The sequence below is a fragment of the Betta splendens genome, chromosome 19 (genome assembly GCF_900634795.4).
Source record: "Betta splendens chromosome 19, fBetSpl5.4, whole genome shotgun sequence".
Taxonomy (NCBI): domain Eukaryota; kingdom Metazoa; phylum Chordata; class Actinopteri; order Anabantiformes; family Osphronemidae; genus Betta; species Betta splendens.
In genome coordinates this window covers 15,044,999-15,068,306 of record NC_040898.2, presented here as the reverse complement: position 1 = coordinate 15,068,306, position 23,308 = coordinate 15,044,999, and the positions used below count along the sequence as shown (strand labels likewise).

General features: G+C 48.9%; 4 protein-coding genes across 13 annotated transcripts; 3 read left to right on the top strand and 1 right to left on the bottom strand.

The window, feature by feature from the left end:
* On the bottom strand, positions 1-3,145 carry srsf2a (serine and arginine rich splicing factor 2a). Of its 3 annotated transcripts, XR_003783929.2 has the most exons (4): positions 2,624-3,145; positions 1,843-2,209; positions 884-974; positions 1-423 (listed from the first exon to the last, which is right to left on the bottom strand). XR_003783929.2 is itself a non-coding variant. In XM_029134331.2 (3 exons), exons 1-2 carry the CDS (start codon positions 2,956-2,958, stop codon positions 1,867-1,869), a joined length of 678 nt encoding a protein of 225 aa, XP_028990164.1. In that variant the 5' UTR covers positions 2,959-3,145; the 3' UTR covers positions 1-1,496; positions 1,843-1,866. The 3 variants fall into 3 exon arrangements, 2 of the variants coding, with proteins under 2 accessions (XP_028990164.1, XP_028990165.1); XM_029134331.2 differs by having other exon boundaries at positions 1-1,496; XM_029134332.2 differs by having other exon boundaries at positions 1-974; positions 2,624-3,144.
* Positions 3,146-3,195: 50 nt separating this feature from the next.
* rnf157 (ring finger protein 157) lies at positions 3,196-16,611 on the top strand. Of its 7 annotated transcripts, XM_029134242.3 has the most exons (20): positions 3,278-4,245; positions 5,675-5,793; positions 7,569-7,657; positions 7,756-7,905; positions 7,998-8,115; positions 8,189-8,255; positions 8,355-8,398; positions 8,578-8,625; positions 8,772-8,843; positions 8,973-9,132; positions 9,539-9,651; positions 9,734-9,963; positions 10,085-10,187; positions 10,305-10,413; positions 11,054-11,268; positions 11,349-11,411; positions 11,496-11,544; positions 13,368-13,478; positions 14,365-14,399; positions 14,981-15,119. In XM_029134242.3, the coding sequence occupies exons 1-19, from the start codon at positions 4,158-4,160 to the stop codon at positions 14,397-14,399; spliced, it is 1,983 nt and encodes a 660-aa protein (XP_028990075.1). In that variant the 5' UTR covers positions 3,278-4,157; the 3' UTR covers positions 14,981-15,119. The 7 variants fall into 7 exon arrangements, with proteins under 7 accessions (XP_055360487.1, XP_028990075.1, XP_040924592.1 ...); XM_055504512.1 differs by lacking the exons at positions 3,278-4,245; positions 14,365-14,399 and adding an exon at positions 3,196-3,271 and having other exon boundaries at positions 14,981-16,611; XM_041068658.2 differs by lacking the exon at positions 14,365-14,399 and having other exon boundaries at positions 11,153-11,268; positions 14,981-16,611.
* A 203-nt stretch (positions 16,612-16,814) lies between these two features.
* Positions 16,815-19,332, top strand: LOC114845799 (5-hydroxytryptamine receptor 3A-like). 2 transcript variants are annotated; one of them, XM_029134264.3, is made up of 9 exons: positions 16,829-17,474; positions 17,546-17,590; positions 17,671-17,780; positions 17,847-18,016; positions 18,086-18,246; positions 18,336-18,546; positions 18,639-18,788; positions 18,872-18,954; positions 19,037-19,332. In XM_029134264.3, exons 1-9 carry the CDS (start codon positions 17,196-17,198, stop codon positions 19,250-19,252), a joined length of 1,425 nt encoding a protein of 474 aa, XP_028990097.2. In that variant the 5' UTR covers positions 16,829-17,195; the 3' UTR covers positions 19,253-19,332. The 2 variants fall into 2 exon arrangements, with proteins under 2 accessions (XP_028990096.2, XP_028990097.2); XM_029134263.3 differs by having other exon boundaries at positions 16,815-17,474; positions 17,847-18,246.
* A 566-nt stretch (positions 19,333-19,898) lies between these two features.
* LOC114845802 (5-hydroxytryptamine receptor 3A-like) lies at positions 19,899-23,263 on the top strand. The gene is made up of 10 exons (XM_029134268.3): positions 19,899-20,260; positions 20,399-20,559; positions 20,663-20,707; positions 20,781-20,890; positions 21,284-21,453; positions 21,532-21,689; positions 21,763-21,973; positions 22,050-22,208; positions 22,352-22,431; positions 22,518-23,263. Exons 1-10 carry the CDS (start codon positions 20,200-20,202, stop codon positions 22,752-22,754), a joined length of 1,392 nt encoding a protein of 463 aa, XP_028990101.1. The 5' UTR covers positions 19,899-20,199; the 3' UTR covers positions 22,755-23,263.
* Positions 23,264-23,308: the final 45 nt, after the last annotated feature.

The window sequence follows — 23,308 nt, the reverse complement described above, 5'->3', positions numbered from 1 at the left end:
CTTATTTAGAAGAGGTTTATTAGCATTCACCTGAAGCAATGAACAAGACATCTGAGGGGTTCACAGAGGAATGCAATACACAAAAATATTAAGCAGATAGAACTGCCCTTTGAACCCTTCTGCATGAGTCACACTAGGCCCAATTTCATGAAGCCAGCAAAACCAGTATTTAATGGTAGGTAAAGACAGAGAGAGAATATTGAGAAACGGGTGAAGAGAACCTGTACAGCACACTGAGGGAAGGACAGGAGAGGATGGATGATCTGCCACCTGTGAGCTTACAAACCGGCAAACAGCAGTGGAGGGTCGAGCCCCGGAACAGCTCCGGGCACTCAGCACCGCAACACGCCACACCATGTCACCACCGCACTGCACCGCATCTTAACAGCTAACCAGCATTACTCAACTGCTACACAACTGCGCCTAGTGCACAAAAGATACACAAGAAAGAGGGTTAGAGTCATAGGAAGCAACTTTAACCAGACAGAAAAAAGATCTGACACACAATTCTATGCTGCTGGAGTAGCAAGTTACAAATTACGTGGCCATACAATGTTTAAGTTTCATCAACGTACAGTACAGCTCTAAAAACTGAACATCCAACCTGACTACATGAACTAGAAAAATTGTTTTGCGTAGAATATTAAACCACAGGTCTGATTAAATGAAGCTTAGTTTAGTTCAAAGCAGAATTTATTAGCAAATACAAATTCAATGAAAAAGGAAAAAATAAAAACTAATTTCAATGAGAAGCAAAAAACAAAAACAATTTACATTAATGTGGTCAACCATGGACAATAATGGTGACAACAAAGTTACAGAATTGGTTTAAGTTTTAGGTCAAATTAAACATTTAAAAGATTTTAGACCAAACGCCAATAACCTTTCAGTCTGCATTCAGTGGTACTAGTGGAGTCCACTTGCTTAATGTGAGACTCCTCCCGATGTCCCCAACAAAGGATTGATCATCAGACCTGGAAGGAAAGAAAGAACAGAGTTGACCAGCGCCGAACAGAAAGAGCAACCCCTGCCACTGGCCTAAATACTGAAATGCAGTAGTGCCCTAAATAACATTTATATATGGCTTTATTGATCCCTTCCCCTGTATTACATCTACAGTTTGTCATAATTTCCACATTTGTTTACACACCTGACTTTGCCCAACAGTCCACAAAATGCTAACTTTAACCTGGGCATATTTAAAAAAACAAACCTCGGCTTCGTTCCCTTTGTGAGAGGCTGAGGAAACCACAGGCGTCCACCTGTGATCCCTGAGAACGTACCTCACCACACCACCTCATACACCAACTGACAGCCCGAACCACCGCCATGACGACCTGCTCCATAGCAACCACCGTTGCCTCGGTGCCCTGCTCCTTAGCAACTGCCATCGCTCTCAGCAACAGGCAGGTCACATGGGCGGGTCACACACTAACTGCTCTCATACTGCCACACCCCCATCTCCTCCTCCACTCTTTGCAAACAGGACTCCGCAGCTTGGAGGAAAGAATTCCACATTTAGGTGAACGTTTTGAGTGAAGCAACCCACGTCCCAAACAGCCCTCCACCCCCTCCCATAAACACATCAACCCAATTCACATGTATGTGTTGTGGTGGATCACTCAAATCTCCATTTATCTGTGTTACTTTTAGCTTGCCTGACAATACGTGCACAGTAAAGCATACACAGCGCCTGGATTGTCTGCATAAACCTAAATGATTACATTTTTATACATCAAGGCTGCTGCTGCCTCTGTGCAAATCAATGTAGCTTCAACACTTCAACCCCAGTAATAACTAAACATCAAGATAATCAATAAGCCACCCTTTTCCCATGAATACCGTCATAAAGCGTCCACGTTTGGATTAGGATTCTGTTCCGTTGCCCTCTGGAGACTTAGGCCTGCTCTTGGATTTGGACCTGGATCGGGACTTGGACTTAGACCTGGAACCCCTGTTGGAAGGCGGCGTACGACTCCTTGACTTGGACCTGGAACGGGAGCGAGACCTGGAGGGGGACTTCGACTTGCTTCGCCTGGGGGTTCTGGACTTGGATTTGGACTTTGACTTGGATCTGGACCTCGACCTGGATCTGGAGTAGGAACGGGACCTGGAGCGACTGTAGTGGTGGCGGCTCCTGGATCGAGAACGGCTTCTGCTCCTGGAGCGACTGCGGCTACGTCTGCGCCGTCGGGGGCTCGCTGAGCGACTGTAAAAACAGAGGAAATAAGTCATAAGACAACAACCAAGTATCAGCATAATCCACAGCCCACATCCAGCACTGTCCAGGCAGGTGGATCGAAAGGAACTACAGAAGCTAACTATTGCGAGTTGGGCAATAACCCAACAATAGATAAGGGGATAATAAAAACAACGTGGGTCGATGGACCGTACCAGGACTACTAATCTGGAGGAGTTACTCAATCTGAAGACTGTTTCCGTTTGTTTTAACTTGGTTTGATTTTAAAGAGCAGGCAAGTTTTCAACCTAAGGCGAGCGCTAGCATTGCTCCCCAGCTAGCAGCGTTGCACCACGTGCTCCTGTTGTCTTGCAACAGAACGCTCAGCTAGCTTCTCGGTAAACCCCGGCTAGGCCCGGGTTACCCCTGCTTCTGCGTCCGTACCCTCCATATCTGCGTGGCGGAGCTCCTCTCCGGCTGTACATGGAGTCCGGCGGCCGTCCGTAGCGCGCCATCTGCACCCGGAGCTCCCGCCCGTCGAGAAGCGCGCCGTCCATAGCGTCCATGGCGTCTTCGGCGTCGCGCTTGTCGAGGAACCGCACAAAAGCGAAACCTCGGCTCTCCTTGGTGTATCTATCCCTGGGGATGTAGACGTCTCCCACGCGGCCATACTTCTCGAAGACTCGGCGCAGAGTCTCGGGCGAAGTTCGGTAGGTGAGGTTGTCCACTTTGAGGGAGGTCATCCCCTCAACGTCTGGCGGCGGCCTTCCGTAGCTCATCTTCCTCGTCTATTAGCAACAAAGCTAGCTGCTTGAGACGAAACCCGGCGACTCGTACCGTGTACTGCGACGACTAGCTTTGCTTCAAATCTGTCTATTTGGTATTTTTACCTCGATGTCTGGCTGCTTTTGAAAATATTTGGCCCAGGACGACGCTCCAACAACGCGGCTCTCACGCTAAATGGCGGCAGCGGCGCTTCCTTTTCCCTCTTTCTTTGCGCGCACGTTGGCCTCCTCTGATTGGCTGCTTTGCAGCTCGTCTTCCGCTAAAACATCCGTTACCATGAACGACATCGCCCCCTGTCGGCGAGGAGTAAGTACAGATAATAGCGGTTCGGACTGGACCGTTATTTCGCCTTTGTTTCATTTAGCTTTGAAAACATCTTTGTTATTTATTGATCGATAGTCTGTGATTGTATTTTACTTTACTGTATTACTTTGACACGTATGTGGTTAACCTTCATGTTTTTATGACTCTACTTGTTGCCTAAAGGTTTTAGCTAACATCTTCTTTTTCATCTTTTTTGACGTTAGCCAAAAAATATTAGCATCAAGCGTCCAAACGCGCGTTTACTCTAGCTCTGTGGGGATTAGACGGCTTCGTCTCGGTGTGTATTCCTCAGAGCCGTCCTCTGCACTGCAGTCAGCGACGCTCGCACGTTTGCCGTAGGAAGGTCACGTTATAAAGCGGCTCGGCGGCTCTGTAGCTGCTGGAGGGAGCAGGACTGCGCAAAAACCACAGTCCGGATTTGTGCCTGGCTGACGTCATGGGAAGCCACAGACCTCTTTGACAGGATCCAACAACCACCAGCATCGGGGACACAAAGATCCAGCGGACCGGGACATGTCGACGATTGCAGGACGGTCAATCGAGTCCCGCGAGGCGAAGTGACGGCGGGCGGACGCGGAGATTTCGCTCTGGTCCGCGGTGCCGCCGCGGTGCGCCACGAGAGCGCTTCGCCGCAGTTCACCACCGCTTGGAGTCTAAAAACGAGCGGCACTTTGAGCAGAGAGGGATAAGCGGCCACAGAACAAGCGCTAATCCCCGGGACGGTCACATTCACGGAGGGCTCGGATCCAGCGGAGACGGACCGAGCAGCACCGGCGGGATTCGATGAGAGAGAATAAAGAGGCGCCGCGAACAAAGCGAACCTGAAGTGTTATGCGAGTTCGCCCGTGTGGCCCTGATTCGGCTGGAAATGGGGGCTTTAACAAGCAGACAAAACATAGGTGTGGAGGAAGTGGACATCCCGTCCAGCTCGGTGTACCGTTATCCACCCAAATCCGGTAAGTCACCGAAGAACGGGCCGGACCGGGCGCTATGTAACACCCGCCAAAGCTGCCGTGAACGCGTGAAGCAGCCAGAATCACCAGAATAACTACCGCACTCCCTCTGTCAGCCTTCATCTGAGCTACCTGTGGAGAGAGAGTCTGTTCTGACACACATTCACCACCAGGTTTATTTCTATCAGGCAGCTCCAGCTTCTGTCTAAACTGACGCGTCTATTAAATACTCAGTTTAATGGGATGTGACACAAACGAGATCTGAAAATGCTCACATTTAAGCAATTGTAAATATGAATAATATTCACCTCATAGTAGCCGTCCCCTTTTCCTTTAGTGTAATGTTTGTATTGTATTGATATATATTTACCGTCCCCCGGATCAGCATATTAATTATCCTTCCTCCATGTGACTAAACTGAATTTCACTAGGGTTTAACCCAATGGTTCTGACAGAAATTGTATTGTGAAGACATGATGTAATTGGTTTTAAGATCTTTCATAAACCAAGTAAATCTAAATCTGTCACTAAATGAGATTTGGAACAACTCACACATGCATGAGTTATATATCACACAAGTATCTTTAGATTCATCGCTTATGCAGTGAAGAGCGGAACCGGTGACATAACAGTCCAGGTTGCAGTCTGAAGTGATGATGCTGGTGAAACCGATCTGTCAGACCCAGTTCCTGTCTGTGGGATCTGGTAATAAAGCCTCGCCCAGCTCATTGCTCCCACCTGCTGTATCCAATAATAATCAGAATAATAAGGTGGGGATGAGTGAGGGAGATGGAGACTCGCATTGCTGAGTTGTTACTAGTGTGGCTTTATGGATTCTTCTGTCAGCGAATGACTTCAATTTCAAATCAGCCATTTAATTTGTCACATTCAGCATTAAGTGTGGAAAAAACAAGCCGTCCAAGATTAGAAATGCCAGACTTTGTCTTCTTCTTGTAGAAACATGACTGGACGGTCCAGCGTGTATTTAGAGACTCCAGGCCTCTATTACAGTCTTACGATAGTAGCCCACCCTGTAATTTAAAAGCCCAACGCCTATTTAGTGTTGCTGTCATCAACCCAAACGCTCGGTAAACAGGTGGACAGGCTGCAGGTAGTCAGGAGACTGTTGCCAGCGTCATTCAAGGTTTTATGCATTTGTAAAACAGAAAACTACACATTTTCCTCCCACTCCTGCCACTTCCCTGATACCTGAAGATAAAAAACACATGTCAAAGAACTATTATGGGCTCTATATGCCTCAAACTGCCCAACCTGCCTTATTTCAACAGTTCTTCTTTACAGGTTTAACAGCACTATCTTGATGTAGATATTTATAACTCTACCATAATATTCACACTGCTGTTCAGTGACGTTGTTGTTACTTCATTTTATCCGAGTTGATTGACTTTAAAGTGATTCCTTCCGTGTGCAGGGAGTTACTTTGCCAGCCATTTCATCATGGGGGGAGAGAAGTTTGACTCCACACATCCAGAGGGTTACCTGTTCGGGGAAAACACAGACCTAAACTTCCTGGGGACCAGACCTGTGGCGGTGAGTAATCTCACACACTAACAGCGTGATCACATGTTAGAAAACCCACCACAACGAAGCGCTTAAGCTTTTCTGCAGCTTGGCTTTTGTATGAGATATTCCTCCAAGACCGACTCCGTCTGCTTCTCAGGAAACAGTAACTATGTGTCCATGTTTCAGTGGAAGTGAGGGGCCAGGATGGGTTCAGTCCGTAACGGGCTCAGTACCGTGGGGGTCAGGGTCAGTCGCCCCTGCTTTAACCTTGAAATGCTGTGAAAATACACGTCGCGGTTGAAGTGATGTCTTGATGCTGTGATTCCTGAGAGCAGCTGACGGCTGTGGTGCTGTCATGGAACAGAAGGGGATCCGCGTCAGCAGCTGTGACACCTGCAGTGACAATTAACCAGCTGTCCCACTGTTACTGATTGATATTTATCCTGGCGTTTCATCCGTCCAAACTAATTAATGTTGAAATTCATTCTCTTTCTCTCTGAGGTTGATGAGCGACGGTCCCTCATGAGGTTTCATTTAAGCCAATCATGAACCTGAAGGTCAGACTAATGAGAGCCACTCATCAAAAAGCTCACATCCGGGAAGGAAAGGGGGAATTTGATAGAGACCAAAGGCTTGAAGGGAGTTAAGCTGTTTGATTAATTGGAGCCATCTCTCAGTTGCGCTGCTGCTTTTTGTCTAGACTCGGGCTAAAATTAGTTGTGCCGTTTTTCCCCTGATTGTGTGGGTGCTTTATAATCCTCCCGTGGGCACAGAATTCAGCTGCTGATCGCATGTTTTCTTTTCACATGTGTCTGAAGCTTTAGCAGCGTTATATAATGCTTGGTGGTTTCTGAGCAGATGGTGCTGTGAAATCATAAGCTCCACCGCAGTTGTTGTGTTGTCGCTCCCCTGCACCACTTTGCAAATATGATAATGGATGAGGTTATATTTAGGGATTTTTAGATCCTCCGCCCTGAGGCTCAGGGAAACGATCTGGGCTGAATCGTAGCCGTGCTGGTGGAGAGGCTGCAGAGAGGCCTGTGCTGCACCTCCTCTCTCTGACGTTGATATTTTTATTTTATTACAATACTTGATGACTCGTCTTGTCTTACTCTCCCCACCTGATAACAAGCACAGTCCTGGCTTCAAACACCTACTGAGTTGCCTGAAAGTCTCAGTGAATGGCTCCTTTCAGCATCTGTTATTCCGTGTGTTTGTTTGTGTGGTTTACAGGCGTGCCTCCTGCTGAGCCCAGATGTGTAATAGTAGTGAATGTGGTGCCACTCGCAGCCACACAAACACCCTGCTGCACTCACACAGATGAGAGGTTGTAGGTGGAGGTATCTGACCACATCCTGCATGTTTCCCCTCCACAGATCTTAAAACCACGTTGGTTCTTCCCTTACGCTCATTCAGCAGTTTCTGCACTGAGTGAAGTTTAAGGTTACTGTCTGTGATTCTTTCGTCAGACATTCAACTAAAGTTACTTTGCGGACTTATAGTTGAACTTAGAGGTCTGCTACATTATATCTGGGACTAAGACAGACACAGTTTGACCCTGCACTCGTTTCCTCTGAAGTGTCAGCTTTGTCCCTGGAAAGACAACGTCTGAGATTTTTGCTCTGGCTCAGCACTTGTCAGCACAGATCTCCCCGGTGCTGACAACACATTTGTGTTAAGGTTAAACTCGGAGCAGCCGCAGTGGTCGTGTAGCCTGTGGTGAGTGAGGAATGCTGCTGCAGCTGAGCTCTGCTGCTGCCTGGTCCATTAACAGCTGGCTTTGTGTCTTTCTTTGTCTTTAGTTCCCATACGCGGCTCCTCCACCTCAGGAACCGGTGAAGACGTTACGAAGCCTTATAAACATTCGCAAAGACACCCTGCGTCTTGTTCGGTACGTGTCTCTGCCCCCAGCAGTGTCTGACGCTGGACATGGCTCTCGTTGAGCCATGCATTGGAATTTAAATTTCACTTGCTTCCTGCCGATCGTAGGTGCAGTGAGGACCTGAAGCTACCAGGTGACGACGCGGCAGGAAAAAACAGAGCGTGCTACAACGTAGAGTTCACCTTCGACGCAGACACACAAGTAGCCATCACCATTTACTACCAGGCCATGGAGGAGTTTCACAACGGGGTGCCCGTGTACGTGCAGAGCGTTTTCTAGTGGGTTTAAGATAATCTACCTGTAACAGCTGCAACCAACTGCCTTCTGACCGCTCTTTGTTTCCCTGCAGATATTTGCCCCAGGACAGTTCTCTGCAGTCAGAGACGGTGCACTTCAAGAGGGGCGTCTGCCAGCAGTTCTGCCTGCCCTCTCACACCGTGAACCTCAGCGAGTGGGCTGACGACGAGGTAGGCCGGGTTCCTTCAGTGTGAGCTGCAGCGAAAGCGGGCCGCTCACGTGCCTCCTCCTGTTTCTCCACAGCTGCTCTTTGATATGGATAAGGAGGTCTTCCCTATGGTGGTGCAGGCTGTGGTTGACGAGGGAGAAGGTGAGCTTCTGCATGTTTAATGCAGGGAGCAGGTCTGATGGAAACCACAGCTGGAGAATGTGAAGCAGCAATAACATCTGCTGTCTTTAATCTCTGCAGAACATCTGGGACACTCTCACATCCTGCTGGCTACGTTTGAAAAGGTGAGAAGAAAGTTTAATGAGTCACAACACACTTCATGGCGGTGATTTGCTCCGATGCAGACACTTCCAGGCCTTTCAGACAGAGCTCAGTTAGTTTTCTGACACAAAGTGCTGTTTAATTAGGTTCAAACTTCTTAATTCATTACTCAACAATGCTCAGCTGTTGCTTTCTTTGACAGCACATGGATGGAAGCTACTGTGTGAAGCCCCTGAAACAGAAACAAGTGGTAAACACACCCGCCTTTCTCCTCTCCTTCTGTCGTACCTTCTATATGATTTTAAACGACACCGACGCGTTGTTATCCTCCTGAAAATCACGCCCGGCCCGTGAGATGTGCTCCTGCTTTGTTCTTCAACGTGTTCCTCTCCCCAGGTGGATGGAGTGAGCTATCTGCTGCAGGAGATCTATGGGATAGAGAACAAATACAACAGCCAGGAATCAAAGGTAAAGCTCACGTCTGCGTCTCCCTCACGTCACGTTCGCCAGACGGGATGTGCCTTTCTGCCTTTGTAGCTTGACTTGATGACTTAAAACATCCCTTTCTTCCCGTGATTTGAATGTTTTGGTTGTCAGGTTGCTGAAGATGAGATCAGTGACAACAGTGCGGAGTGTGTGGTGTGTTTGTCGGACGTGCGAGACACACTCATTCTTCCGTGCAGACATCTGTGTCTGTGCAACGCCTGCGCAGACACGCTGCGCTACCAGGCCAACTGCTGCCCCATCTGCAGACTGCGTGAGTTCCTCTCAGTCTCAGACAGAGTGTGTTGCAGAAGAAACGGCCACGTGTTGATGAATGGATAAGAACATCATTTGCACTTTGGTCTGATTTAACGTTTGTTTGTATATGAGGACAAACAGTGAGATGAGGGAATGTGAAACATTTTCCACTGCAGCTGATTTATTACTGAGCACTAATGTAACATCTGGAAGAAGCAGGTGAAAATCTGCAGCTGTGTTTTCATGGACACAAAAAGGGAGAGGCCCATGAAAACAAGCCAGAATCAGATCTTACTCAGCAGCACTTTTATGTAGGAACCAAAGTAAATGTTTCTAGTAATGATTTCCTGGCGTGTTTGTGTAAATGACATGCAAATACTATTGTTTTAATGGCTTTCATTATGGTCCTGTTTTTCTTACAGCGTTTAGAGCTCTGCTGCAGATCAGAGCCATGAGGAAGAAACTCAGTCCTCTGTCACCCACCAGCTTTAACCCTGTCATCACTTCACAGACCTCGGACTCAGAGGAACATTCGGTGAGAAAAAGCTGAGGGGAAAAACGGGTATGAGCACGAGGCCCGGTGAGCTCCCACCCTCACTGCTGTTGTCTTTTTGCAGACATCGGAGCACATCCCTCCAGGCTACGAAGCCGTGTCTCTGTTGGAGGCGCTGAACGGACCCCTGAACACCTCAGCAGCTCCTCCTCCTCTGCACTCTGGTCCCAGCCATGTGTCTGGAGCTTTGCCCCCATACAGCAGTGAACCCCACCCGGCCCCTGCTCGCTCCCTCTCCCCTCTGGACCACTCTAACTCTAGTCAGGGACTCAAACTCAAGAAGAGTGGTTCAAAGTACGTCTGCCAGACATTAGTCTATAGCTTTATTACGGCTAGATGCTAATAAATAATAATAATGGTTAATAAAAAACTCCAAGGTCTTTTCTTTGTGACTGAAAGCAGTTTTTCGTTTCAGGTCACTTTCCCAGAATTCCTCTGTGCTTCCTGAGGAAGAGGATGAGAAGTCTTGCAGTGAATTGGAGGCCTGTCGCCACAAACACACCGTGGACCAGCAGGAGGTGTGTAAGACGCACACAGTTCCACTCAGCGGCAGATGTTTCCAGTGGTTGTGGTTGATCGTTCGTTTGTGTTGCTGCCTGCGATGGATCACATGCTGCTGGCTTTGATGTTTGCAGTGTGGAGTGACTCCTGACAGCGAGAACCTGACTCTCTCCTCATCTGGAGCCATCGACCAGTCGTCGTGTACAGGAACCCCGCTCTCCTCCACCATCGCCTCTCCTGAAGGTACACACACACACACACACACACATACACACACACACACAAGTAGCCTGACTCTCACTAACACCTGAGCTACGTGCTGCCTGGAGCATTTTAATATACAATAAAATATTAGCCCGCATCACCTCAGCGCCTTCTGTTTGGGCCACTGGGTCCGGTTTTATCAGCTGGACAGCCTTTGTGCACAAACTGGGAGACAGGACCCTGGTTGCAGAGTTAAAGCATCCAACGTGATGTAACAGGAACTTTGAACGTGTGTCTTGTTGTACAAAGCATAGTGAGAAGCCTTCGTGTTGTGTTGGTGTGAGATTCCAAACGTCTCCCGTTATTAGCTTTTTACTGTTGCCGTTGAGCTGATGAGCTTGTTGGGCCTTTGGTGAGTATGAAGACACCTTTGACAGGCAGCGTTTGGCAGAAGACAGAGCCAGGCTGGCTGTTTCCCTCTAGGCTCATCATGTCCCGTCTTCTCAGACAGAACTATGGCTTCAGGACTAAATAAGCTGTACAGCCCCTATGTTTTTGTTGATGGTGATTTACTACAATCCGGGTTTCCCCTTTCTAACAAATTAGTGACACTTGGCAGCCAAATTAAAAACATCCTTCCCTGAAACAAACGTGATGTATGTCTCCGTCTGTCTGCCAGACCCAGTGAGCAGCAGCCTGGCCCAGTCTGTGATGTCCATGGCCTCGTCCCACTCGCAGCACTCCCACATCAGCACTGACACCATGTCCTCCATGTCAGGGTCCTACCTGGCCGGGGCGGATGGCGATCCTGGGCCAGACGACGGAGGAGAAGTGGAGGGCGAGGGGACCCAGGATGCACCCATGGACAGTCAAGGAGGGTTACATCAGGACGGGGTGAGGACGATGGTGGAAGGAAGGCAGCTTTCCTCAACTCACCATTTACAGTCCTAATTTGCCTGTTTGGTTTCGTTCAGGGCTTCTCCAAGGAGCCAAAGGAACAGAACTATTCTGTGGCTGTAGAGGAGCAGGACTCAGAGGTGACTGCACTAACTTTTGTTGAGCAGGTTGTGATCAACGCGCCTGTTTTCTGTTTCTAACTGAGTCTTATGTGATTTCTGAAGGGAAACGATGTAACTGAAGAGGACTGCTCCTCCCCGTCCAATGGGAAAGGTAACTATGATTGACACAATATAGGAAAAGTAGCCCATTGTTGTTTCTGCAGAATGACTGTGTCACATGTTGTCCTCTAGATGGGGCCGTCCCTTTTAAAACGCTGTGCTGGAGTAAATGACTTCTTCTCAGTATGTGTGCACTAGAGCCTTTTTCTAATTTACTGTAACAAAGATTCCTTTAATTGACGAAATGAATTCCCTTGATTAGTTGTGGGGTCTCATCACACTGTCCAGTCCTTGTCTTTATTGGTATTTTAACTTCCTAAAAGGCTGTTAACAATTAGTGAAGCAGATGTTTCTCAGCTTCCTTCTAGTCACAGTGAAGCTCCAGCTCCAGCAGCTCAGCTTCCTCCAAAGACTCGGCCCAGCTTGTTGTACAGCTAACCATGCAGCTGAGAGGCAGCGCTCATTCATTTGCTCCTGAATGGTGCAACTTGTAATCGATGATCCAATCGATGAGCGCATCCTGTCACAGGATCTGCGGTTCTGCTGCACACCAGCTCTATGAGGAACATTTGCTTGTGTATTTCCCGTATCACTGAGCTGCTGCATCATGAGGCTTCTTCTTGTCCATCTGCACTGCTACTGAATGGTTCTGTGTGCATGCCTCTGTCTGCGTGAGGGGGGAGAGAGGGTGAAAGAGAGCGCAGAGGGAGATGCTGTGGTGTGTGTCACTGACCGGCCTGAAGAAAACACGGCAGCAGCCACTCACTGTGTGTGTGTGTGTGTGTGTTGTTACACCTCCGGCCTCTGAGCTTCTGAAGGAGACAAACGTATGCGCACGCACTGGATGACGTGTGTTTGCACGCCTGTGTGTGCGTCTGTACCGATGCTGCTGGACCGATCTGTGTGTGCGCTGTGTGTCTTTGAGCTGAGCTGCCAGCTCCTCCGTCAATCACAACAAAGTTATCTCAAGGCACTTTCCAAAGTAAGGTTTATAAACCTCACACAAACTAAACCCAAACATCACACACATACAGCAAGCATTTCATTTGACCAGCAACAGTGGAGAGGGAAAAACTCCCTCTCTAACGAGGGAAAGAAACCACCTCCAGCAGAGAACCAGACTGGATGTGTGGGCGGCCATCTGCCTCGACCGGTTTGGGGTGAGAGGATAGGAGATAGAAAGAACACAGCAACAGCAACAAAGCAAACAACAAGCAACAACAGAGCACAGGCAGGATGGTTTGGATCCGCAGCTGCCCATCACAGGGACAAAACCAAAACGTTGGAGTCCCAATGATACCTGTGGGTGAGGGACAGAGAGGGAGAAAGAGTGGGGGTGGGGGGGGAGAGAGGAGAGAAGCACAACTACTGGACAGAAAGAGACAAGGTTAGTTAAACACGCGTCGCATTAGCACACGCGTCCTCACTACAGGGACGAGGCTTAAACGTTGAACCGCTGATGATTCATTTGTCTCAAAAATAATCAAAAAGCTACTCAGGCAAATGTGATGGCTGACAGTTTATTCAGTATTTATCATCTATCCTGTATGATAGCTATAAAGCAGAGTTGATGTGAGTCTGTAGAGCTTTATACTGGATTTGCAAACTACACAGTATAAAACTCTGCATGTAATGAGTGATTCTAGACTTTAACTGTACAGTTTGTGGTGGTCATTTCCTTAGGTTGGATCACATTTCAATAGCAGCTCATTGAAGCCTCATGCTCGGGGAAGGAAGGACCGATCCCAGATATTTCCTGTCCTTTGTTCCGTTAACGCTGTTCCAGCATGGCCGACCTCGCCCCCTCACCCTGCCTGTCCCACTCCCCCCTGCTGTGCCTGGCTGCTCTTGTTTGACCTTTGCCCTCGCTTGCAGGTGGGCGGACCAGGTGTCCAGAGTTGGCCAATAACAATCAGGGCGTCGCCCTCTGTGACACGCCCTCTTTGGGGTTGGATAATGAGCAGGCTCCCGACAGCCGATTCGCTGGTGAGTGGCAACCTCTCGAACATGAACCAATGAGAGCTGACGACTGGGGTCGTGTGGGGAGATACAGCAGGAGAGGAAAATTTGGTTGAATGCTTTGCATATTAGCTAGCCATGCTACCATGCTAATGTAAAGACAAGCTCGACAGAGTCAGACCTCTAGTGGCAGCATGAAGATCTGCAGGCTTCCTTCTTCTCTCCATCCCTCCGCTTGGTGTTGTGGTGCTTCATTGCTTCTCCAGGACCCGTTAGCTGGGCACTCTCTCCCTCCTCCCCCCGTCAGCCAGCCCTGGTGTGTAGGTGTGTGTGAGGGCCTCTTTAGGGCCTGCTGCATGTCTTACTTTCTGTTCCGTGTGAGTGTGGAGGGAAAGAATCGGGTCCATCCCAGAGTTGAAGTTCATGTTGAGCGTCTGCCAGCTCCAAGCTGCTTTGCCAAACATCTGCATCTCATCCTTAGACCCCCTTTACCCGCTTCTTGTAGCTGCGATAGCTAAAGGTGTCAGTCTTACTGTTAATTCAACACTGTTTAGCATCTGTCCTCATGTTTTTTCCACCTTCCTGAGCCTCTGTGGTTCTTTTGATTTCACCACAGAATGTTATTTTGGCCCTAAACCTGCTGCTCATCCTTCAGCTCCACCTCATTGTCTGAGCTTTCAGCCCCTCCCTGCCAACATGCTGCGTAGAAGAGCCACACCGGCCCTTTGAACCTACATCATCCCTTTGGTGTGTGACAGTGGCTGTTGTGACATGTTTTCTCTGTCGTAAACGTGTTCTGTTATCTCTCCTTTTCTTTTCCCCCTGTCATTGTTTCCCCGTTCGGCCCCGGACCTTTTCCTTCTCATGATCTCCTCTGTCTCCTCTCCTTCTTTCGCCTTCTTTGGATGGACAGATGAGGAATCGTGCCCAGTGCACATTGAGGACTAGGTATGAAGTTATTGGACAGATAGAACCCAGACACCAGTTAAACGTAGCTCTACTAGCTTTATGTGCTCAGCATGATTCAGGGATTGCAGTTTTATTTCTCAAAGGGTACCAGGGTTTCAGAACTTTTGTTGTGATGCATCATGTTCTAACAATAGGAGGAGTCCTCACATTTCACATTTATTATCATACCTTACTTATACAACACTGGTGGAAATATGAGGACTCTCTGCTTTGATGTGATTCATAATTCATGTTCTTCCTATTTGAGACCTAAAATGATTAATAATTGACATAATTCTGTGAAAGCTGCATTTTGCCATCTCTCAGTGAGACTCATAGACATGAGGTTGTTATTCAGCCATTATCGAGGTTCAAATGGTGAGAATCCTGTTCATTCATCAGGACTTCCTGTCCCTTCTTAGTCCATATACAAACCTCATCCATGCACAGACTGGGTGCGTCCGTGGCCACAGCGTGAGGATGCATGACTGATAGTGGAGACAGGAGCCAGTCCGGCCTCTTCATGAACTCACGCTGATGTGCGACTGTGGGCTCACTCCTCTCTGCCTCCTCTCCTTCAGGTCGCATGTTCCCTGGAGGCTACAGACCGGTTTTGGAGCCCCGACCCCACCACACCTCCACCAGCAACATCAACCTGGAGGAGGCAGAGAACAGAGACGGACAGAGTCCTAAACAAGCCCGTCACGGACCACTCATTGTGTAACGACGTCACACAACACACACACACACACACACACACACACACACGTAATGGTCAGCGTGGGCGTCATCCCGCCGTGGAGCTGCGTCGCTGGATACTCGCTGAACAGGGAAAACCCATCCTCACCTTTCTGAACGTCTCCTGAACTGATTGTTGTTGCTGATGCTGACGCCGTGGACCGATCAGCATCACTTCCGTCTTGTGCACTTTTCTCTCACAGGAATTTCCTTTAGCTCGTCTGTGACCCGGTTTGTTGTGGGGGCGGTTATTTATTAAGTCTAACTAACAGACGCTGTGTATTGTGACACTGTCTATCAAACATACATGCTGCTCCGTTCCCTTCACTTCCTATATTACCACCTAATCAGTCAGGGCCTACTGTGATCGGCAATCGGATTTATTACTAATGTGCTTCTTCGTCTCTGTTTTACTGTGTATTGAATAAGCTTTCACCATATTTACGTGGGCTCACCTCTGGACTCAAGGTGCCGACTCGCTCCTCGGATCAGGGAGCTCCCGTCTCAACTTCGCATGCAGCTCTCAGCTTCCTCTCATTGTCACCATGATTTTTAAAAAACTGCTGAATGTGAATCCACTCACGGATGGACTTGTTGGGTGGCGGATCAGCCACCGCGAACAGAAATGGACCAATAGGACAAAAGAAGAGGCGTCTGGAATGTTGGATGTGGATGAAGGAGAATGTAGAGACATGTCAAGCATCAGCTCCACTGGAATTAAACACTACATCCTGAACTGTTTTTGTGAACTAGTTCTCTGAACACTCGCCATCGTCACATCAATCCTAGCATGTCAGTATTGTTGTAGTGCAGCTGGAAGTCATTATGCACCACCAAGCAATAAAGATGCCAAAGCTGCATCTCCTCCTTCTCTGCAGCACCAGGACTCTAGCGTACGGATCTGTGCTTGCTCTCACCTGTTGTATTTAATTCAGTGTCTTTAATGGTTACTTTTCCTTTGTTTTGCCGCTCTAAAGGAATTAATGCGACGTTACCTGAGGTTCAGAGCACGTGTTCCTGCGATGAACCCTTCCTCTTTGTTTTGGTAGCTTCCCAATTGCTGTTTTCTGTTTCCGTGGTTTCATTTGTTGCAAAACACTGTTTATTAGAATGTGGACAAAAATCTGTGAAGTATTTGTAAAGGTTTTACACAAATGACTGAAAAGGGACGATTCCAACGTTTAATGCACTCAGCCGTGTCCTGGACACGTGCATGTTAGTCTGTGAGCCTGCAGCGTCCTGAACGGGACGTGTCCTTCTCTACTCTTACGTGTTCAACACTGCTGCACTATTGTAACCAAGCTGCAAACAGTCGCGTGAGCACAGACCGAATGTGTTCATGAAGTCGTTCTCTGGCACCAGTCGTGGTAGAAAATAAAGGAACGGGTCATCAGATACACAAGGCCCGGCTTTCTAGCATTCGAGTGAAAATGTCAACGTCAAACAGACAATAAAGTTTTTGCAACTAAATGGACACTGAGTGATTTGCTGTGTTTTCATCCAGGGGTTCATTGATTCATTGAGCTGCAGGGACGTCGCTGCTCTTCCTAACATGGTCACTTTCACAGCTACAGTCGACTCTGGTATGTGGAGTTTTATTTATGGAGAAGGTTTTCTCATCGTTCTCCTGAGACCTGGACCCGTGGAGCAGCACAGTGTTGTCCTCATACTAACGACCAGTACGCTGCTCTAGTTGGACCACGTTTTCTGTAAATCTGAGGCAAATAGACTTTTCTCAGTAATAATGAATCAGCGGTGATGCTCGGGACGGTGAGGGAGGAGACCGATGGGCTCAGTGGCAGCATCTCATTGTTCCTGTCCTCAATGTCCGCTGTGATTTCATTTGTGTTCCTCTCTGGCGTGTGGCTGTTTCGGTCTAATATGTGTTAGTGAGCCATAACGTCCCATTAAGTCAAGCGTTAGAACGCGAGGCTGCGGTGACGTATGTGTTAATCTCTGTCAGCCAGTCACAGCACCCGTGCACGTCCCCTGGGAGCGACTCTGTCTCTTCGGCTCAGCCCTTCCAGCTCACAGCAGCCCACTGCGCCTGCAGACGCCATGCCTGTTGCTCTGCTCCTTCTGCTGCTTCTGCCAGGTAAGATTCTCCTGCTGGTCCCGTTTGCGCCGACCTCGTTGCCTTGGGAACCTGTTTGTGTCTGTGCAGCCGTGTGTCCAGGTGTGGCCGCCTCCACGCAGGTGTGCAGCTACCAGGACGTCCTGGAGCACCTGAACCTGACGGCAGACAGCAGCGCGTTCAGGCTGACCCGGCCCGTTCTGGACCACAGGCGTCCCACCGTGGTGCAGCTGGACATCATCCTCTCTGCCATCCTGGCCGTGGTAGGTGCTGTAAATGCGCCGCTGTTTGAGCTGAACGCTGCAGAGACCGTGACGCGTGTGTTGATTTACAGACTGAGAAAACACAGACGTTCATTCCCTTCGTCTGGACTTTAATGGTGAGATCAGCTCCTCTGTGCTCTGTGTTAATTAAACCTCCTCCCACCTTAGTGGACACTTTGCATCTGATTCACTGCAGACGTGGACCAACGAGCGTATTTCATGGGACCCTGAGCGATTCTGTGGGATCAGGGAGCTGTCGGTGCCTAAGTCGCTGCTGTGGAAACCAGACCTCTTCATCTACGAGATGTGAGTCACGTTTCAGACCTCACTTTACTGATGCGAACTGAGGGATGATCGTGTGTTGTCATTCAGGATACACAAACATGAAACGGCTACGACGCCGTACTACTTCATGAGCTACAATGGGAACGTCTACTCTGAACAAGTCATGAAGTTGGTCAGCACCTGTCAAATGGACCTGCACAAGTTCCCCTTTGACACGCAGCGATGCAACATCACCGTTGGTTCTGCCATTCACTGTGGTGAGTGTGTGTGTCTGCATTTCAGCCCGTTGACCCTCCGTCGCTCACGTGTTTTCCTCCTCCACTCAGTTAAGGAAATGCGCTTCATCCCTTTCTCCAACTCGACTCGGGCCACGCAGTTCTCCAGAGAGGTGATGCTGACTCAGGGAGACTGGGATTTCCTCCAGCTCATGGTCACCAGCAGGAATTTCTCCTTCAAGGACCAACAGTGGGAGCAAATTATTTACACTGTGCGTGAATGGATGAGTAGAGAACGATTATTCAGAGGTTTCACTCACTCTCGCACTTGAATGCAACGTTTGAGTCTGTGTGTTCCTAGTTCACCATGAAGAGGAGACCTCTCCTCCACATCATCAACTTCCTGCTGCCCGTCCTGTTCTTCCTCTTTCTGGATCTCGCCTCCTTCTTCATCTCAGACCATCGAGGGGAGAAACTGGGCTTCAAGGTCACCGTGCTGCTGGCCATGTCCGTCCTGCTCCTCATCCTGAACGACATCCTGCCCTCCACGTCCAACAAGACTCCACTCATAGGTGCAGAATCCTGGAGCAACGTTAGCAGAGCTGCCTCCAGGAGGGCTGCGTAAAGCATCCCATAATAAGCGTTGCCTGTTTTCTGCTCTTAGCGACCTACTGCATCGTGATCTTTGGGCTCATGCTGCTCAGTCTGCTGGAGGCCATCTTGGTTACGTATCTGGTAGACCTGGCGCCCCCAGAGAGTGTCGGTTTGAAGGAGGACAAACAGGAAGAGGCCAAAGCGGATGCGTGGGACGGAGGTGAGCCACACGAGTCCGAGATGCATGAGGGAGGAGCTCTGGCTGCTTGTGTTGCTGCATTCTTTTGTCGATCGTGTTTTCAGAGGACAGACAGACCTCCTCCTCCTCCGTCTGCAGAGTGACCACCTGTGAGACCGAGCAGGAGCTGCTGCCGATGGCTGAGCAGGTACAGGTGCAGCGCTGAGTTTAGACACGTTCACTGAGTCGAGGGTTTCACATCCACTCACCGTCGCTGTGTCCGTGTGCAGGTCATCGGCGCCGACTCCCCAGAGTCTCGTGTGACGCTGCTGATCCTGGAGGAGCTGAGGAAGCTGCAGAACGCTGTGAAGGAGCAGCTCAGCGGCCGAGAGGAGGGAAGGAAATGCCTGCAGTGGGCCTCAAGGATCAACAAGGCCTTCTTCATTTTCTACCTCGCTGCTGTGTCTCTGTTCTTAAGCTTCATCTTTATTGAATGGATGCGTTAGAAATGCCCCGTCTTGTCTCTTTGTATAATGTCCAGCAAAGCAACATGCACCCACTAATAAACATGTAGTGAACACGTTGATCGTGAGCTCATTGTGTGCATTTATAGTCGTTACGTGATGACAAGCAGACACTGGTTCTGATGGTGAGGGTCTCAGATGCTTTGGAACCAGTGGGAGGTTGTGTTTTATGTAACGCTCCTCTCGACCCACATCCACACGTAGAAGCGCATGATGGACGTACGCGCCTCCACGCAGGGCGTCGTGGTGCAGCTTCGTGCAGCCTGTTGTTGCTGTGGCTTCAGAGGACGAACGGCTGGGACACGTCACAGCGCACACTGCCTTCGCACGCGTTTGGTGAATTAGGAGGAAGAGAACAGTTCTGTTGTTAAGATATAGACACACCCCAACAGGCATCTCAGCTGTGAATCATGCATTTATTCATTTTTCTGTTAACCCTATTACAGCCATTAGCATTAAACGCTGTTTCAGCTGAGATGTTTTAAGGTTAAAGGTCGGTTGTGTGCTGTTGGAGATTAATAAAAACACATGATCTGAAGTACATTATCTCAAGCATCTTGTTACGTGTACACGAGTTAATGAACTTAACCTTTGTTAGTTTTATTCATCTTAATGATCATATAACCATGAGTTGTGTTCTGTCACACTATATAAAGCATCTTCCGTGTTACTGATACTGTTTTTTTGCCTCTATAATTACTGTAATTACCTTCACTGGTCAATACAGTTGGTCGTCTGTCCATTAGGAGCCTTCCTCCTCTTCGACCACTAGCAGATAATGGAATCTCTGCAGTGGGCGTGACCACAGCGTGTGGACGGACGCTTGACTAATGAGACGCCTATAAAAAGGCCAAATATGAAGGTTGTGTGTCTCATCTGGCTCCACATCATCCCTGAGAGCAGAGGCTCCACTGACTGAGGCAGCGGCCATGATGCTCGCTGTCTTCCTCCTCCTCCTCTTCCTCACTGCTAAGTCTGGACAGTGTTCAGGTAGGAAAATGCTGAGAAGCAGCAAGAAGTGGTCTGTGTCTCTGTACTATGGACGTGTGTGTTTGTATTATTTATAATTAACCACTGAGGATCTGATGTGGTGGAAGCAGAGGACTCAGTTTGTCCTGGTGTCTGTAGACGTGGTCCAGGCTCAGGATTCCTGCAGCTATCAGGACGTTTTAAACTACCTGAACCTGAGCAGCAGCAATGAGCTGTACTTCATGACCCGACCCGTCAGAAACTACAAGCAGCCCACCTTCGTCTACCTGGAGGTGCTGCTCTACGCCATCCTGGACGTGGTGAGCGCCCAGAGCCTGCAGCCGTCGAGTCTGAGCAGAGTCAACCAACGGAAAACGGGTCAGAACCCTTAGACTCACCACAGAAATGCTTCTGTGTTCACAGGTGGAGAAGGACCAAAGGTTCATTCCTTACGTCTGGACCGTCATGGTGAGCTGGAAACGACCAATTTCTCAGAAGCCTTTGAATTCCTCATGCTCCTCTCTTGTGTCTTTTCCTCTAGAGGTGGAACAATGATTACATTTCCTGGGATCCAAATAATTTTTGTGGCATTGACAACGTTTCTCTTCCCACTGAGAGTCTGTGGAAACCAGATCTCACCATTATAGAAATGTAAATATCCCCACTGATGTGCTCGCTATTGATTTTGTCCTGAGACAATTTAAATCTCGTCATTATGTCTGATTATGTCTGTTTGTCACCGGATTCTAATGCACAAGCAAAATGGCCAGGATCACTCCCATAACTCCCAGTTGGTTTCCATTAGTGGCTGATTTCACCAGCGCTCATTACAGTAATGGAAGAGCTGACGTGCAGCTGCTGCTTGGATACAGAATGAATCCAGGCTAAAGCAGAGCCTCGCACTCATTTATAACTCATGCAACTTCCTGCAGTTTGTTTAGAGTTCAGCTGCATTCGTTAACTCACACTGCCAAATGCAGAGTTTTCATTTGGAAAGTGCTTAAATATTATTATTGATCTTCGTTGTTTTATATTTTCACGCAGGACAGAAAAAGACAAAGCTCCTCCGAGCCCCTATCTCACCATCAACAATAACGGAGACGTCGAAGTCCAGAACGACCAGGTTCTGGTCAGCACCTGCCGGATGCACACCTTCAACTTCCCCTTCGACATCCAGAACTGTGACCTCACGTTCAAGTCGGTCATTCACACGGGTGAGTTCTGAGCGTGTCCTCGCGTGAGTCCGAGGCCCAGACTCCACTCGCTCACCTCTTCCTCTGTCTCTGCTGCAGCCAAGGAGCTCCGGCTTCAGCCCTTGGACAACTCCAGCGAGGCCACCGAGTGGTCGCGAGGGCTGATGCGAACGCAGTACGAGTGGCTGTTCATGAACATGACCGTCACCGCCAACAACGCCACGGACCCGCTGGGCCAGGACACCATCGTCTACACTGTACGCCGGCGTCCTGAGTATCAGCTCCATCCTCTGCCATTTCCTGCAGCTAAACACTAGCTTCCGTCTCCAGATCACCATGAGGAGGAGGTCCGTCCTCTACATCGTCAACTTCCTGGTTCCTGTCCTCTTCTTCCTGTGTCTGGATTTGGCCTCCTTCCTCATCTCAGACCGTGGGGGTGAGAAGCTCAGCTTCAAGGTCACCGTGCTTCTCGCGATCACGGTTTTACAGCTGATCCTTAACGAGATCCTGCCTGCGTCGTCAGACCGGGTCCCGCTCATAGGTAACGCAGCTCCGCCCGCCTCCTGGCGCTAACGGCCTGTTAGCGACTCTGCTAACGGTGGTCCTGATCCTCTCAGCCGTCTACTGCATTGGGGTTTTCGCGCTGATGTTGCTCAGCCTCCTGGAGACGATCCTGGTGATGTATCTGATGGAGCAGGACAGCGCGTCAGAATCCAGCGAGGCCGATAAAGACTCAAGTGATGAGGGCAAAGTGAACTTCCACAGCTGCCACATAGGTGAACAACGATGAGCTCAAACTCCAATAGCGTCAGAATGAATAACACAGACAGGAAGGACAACACAGGGGAGCTCCTCAGTGACTTCATGCTGCAGTGTTAACTCATACCTGCTCATCTGTATTTGCCTAAACCTGTTTCAGATTTGCACCGATGGTGTGCGTGTGGCTGTGACGCCTCCGCCGCTCAAACTCCATGTGAACCGGCGCCGGAGGCCCGGGAGGTCAGGGCCCATCAGCCTCTCATCACGGTGCTGAATGTCCAATGTAACGCGTGACGGGGAAAAGTTCACAAGTGTGTCGTTTTCAGGGCGACGGCGCCAAACTGGTGGAGGACTTCCACAGCCTGGAGAAGCTGTCGGACGAGCTGAGGAAGGTGGAGAAAACGCTGACTCTGCTCATCAACAGCAGGAAGGACGAGGAGAAGCCCGGGTACTGGACCCACGTGGCCATAAGGATCAACAAAGTCTTCTTCATTGTCTATATTACAATAATTGGCATGTTTTTAGTTGTTATGTTTTTAAAATGGAGCAACGCACAAGAATGATCAGTTATAAAAGATACAAAATTGACACAGAGTGTAATAATGACTTACCACAATCTGCCCAACAAACAACTCATTGGAAGCAGAGGTCACATTAGGCTGCAGATCCAGGGCTCTTTCTAACCACTTGTTCCTTAAGTGCTCAGCTGTTGGTTTCTCGAGCACTTAACTGTGGTTTTATGTTTCCAGAAGGACTCCGAACATAAAATCATGCACTGATCATAAAAGCCTCGTTTTCCCACATTAGCTGTTAGCGAAGCGGATGAGGTTCTGCTCATTAAGTTGTTCAGACAAACAGTTTTCTCTGTGTCTCCAGCCGCTGATTGCATGTTTTATGTATCGTTTATGTCTAAAACCCTGTAAATATATGTGTATCACACCTGCTGTCACAGGTCATTTCATTCCACATTTTGTGATCTTACTCTACATGTGTGTGCAGATGTGACATGTTGGTAACTCTGAATTATGCCTATTTATTACTGTCGTTTTACTGATGTTGTGTAATAAAACAAACAGCATCTTCCTTTCGTGGTGGTCTTGAACCTTTGTGAAGCCCT

What these genes read in the sequence shown, in the direction of transcription:
- rnf157 (XM_029134238.3), top strand. Translation starts at nt 4,158, where the DNA reads ATGGGGGCTTTAACAAGCAGACAAAACATAGGTGTGGAGGAAGTGGAC. An exon ending in TTTCACAACGGGGTGCCCGT is followed by an intron (nt 7,906 to 7,997) that starts GTACGTGCAGAG and finishes GTTTCCCTGCAG; the next exon opens with ATATTTGCCCCAGGACAGTT. An exon ending in CGGACTCAGAGGAACATTCG is followed by an intron (nt 9,652 to 9,733) that starts GTGAGAAAAAGC and finishes GTCTTTTTGCAG; the next exon opens with ACATCGGAGCACATCCCTCC.
- srsf2a (XM_029134331.2), bottom strand. Translation starts at nt 2,958, where the DNA reads ATGAGCTACGGAAGGCCGCCGCCAGACGTTGAGGGGATGACCTCCCTC. An exon ending in CCGCCACGCAGATATGGAGG is followed by an intron (nt 2,210 to 2,623) that starts GTACGGACGCAG and finishes CTGTTTTTACAG; the next exon opens with TCGCTCAGCGAGCCCCCGAC.
- LOC114845802 (XM_029134268.3), top strand. Translation starts at nt 20,200, where the DNA reads ATGATGCTCGCTGTCTTCCTCCTCCTCCTCTTCCTCACTGCTAAGTCT. An exon ending in AGGACACCATCGTCTACACT is followed by an intron (nt 21,690 to 21,762) that starts GTACGCCGGCGT and finishes TTCCGTCTCCAG; the next exon opens with ATCACCATGAGGAGGAGGTC. An exon ending in CTTCCACAGCTGCCACATAG is followed by an intron (nt 22,209 to 22,351) that starts GTGAACAACGAT and finishes AACCTGTTTCAG; the next exon opens with ATTTGCACCGATGGTGTGCG.
- LOC114845799 (XM_029134263.3), top strand. Translation starts at nt 17,196, where the DNA reads ATGCCTGTTGCTCTGCTCCTTCTGCTGCTTCTGCCAGGTAAGATTCTC. An exon ending in GACCTCTTCATCTACGAGAT is followed by an intron (nt 17,781 to 17,846) that starts GTGAGTCACGTT and finishes GTTGTCATTCAG; the next exon opens with GATACACAAACATGAAACGG. An exon ending in AGCGGATGCGTGGGACGGAG is followed by an intron (nt 18,789 to 18,871) that starts GTGAGCCACACG and finishes TCGTGTTTTCAG; the next exon opens with AGGACAGACAGACCTCCTCC.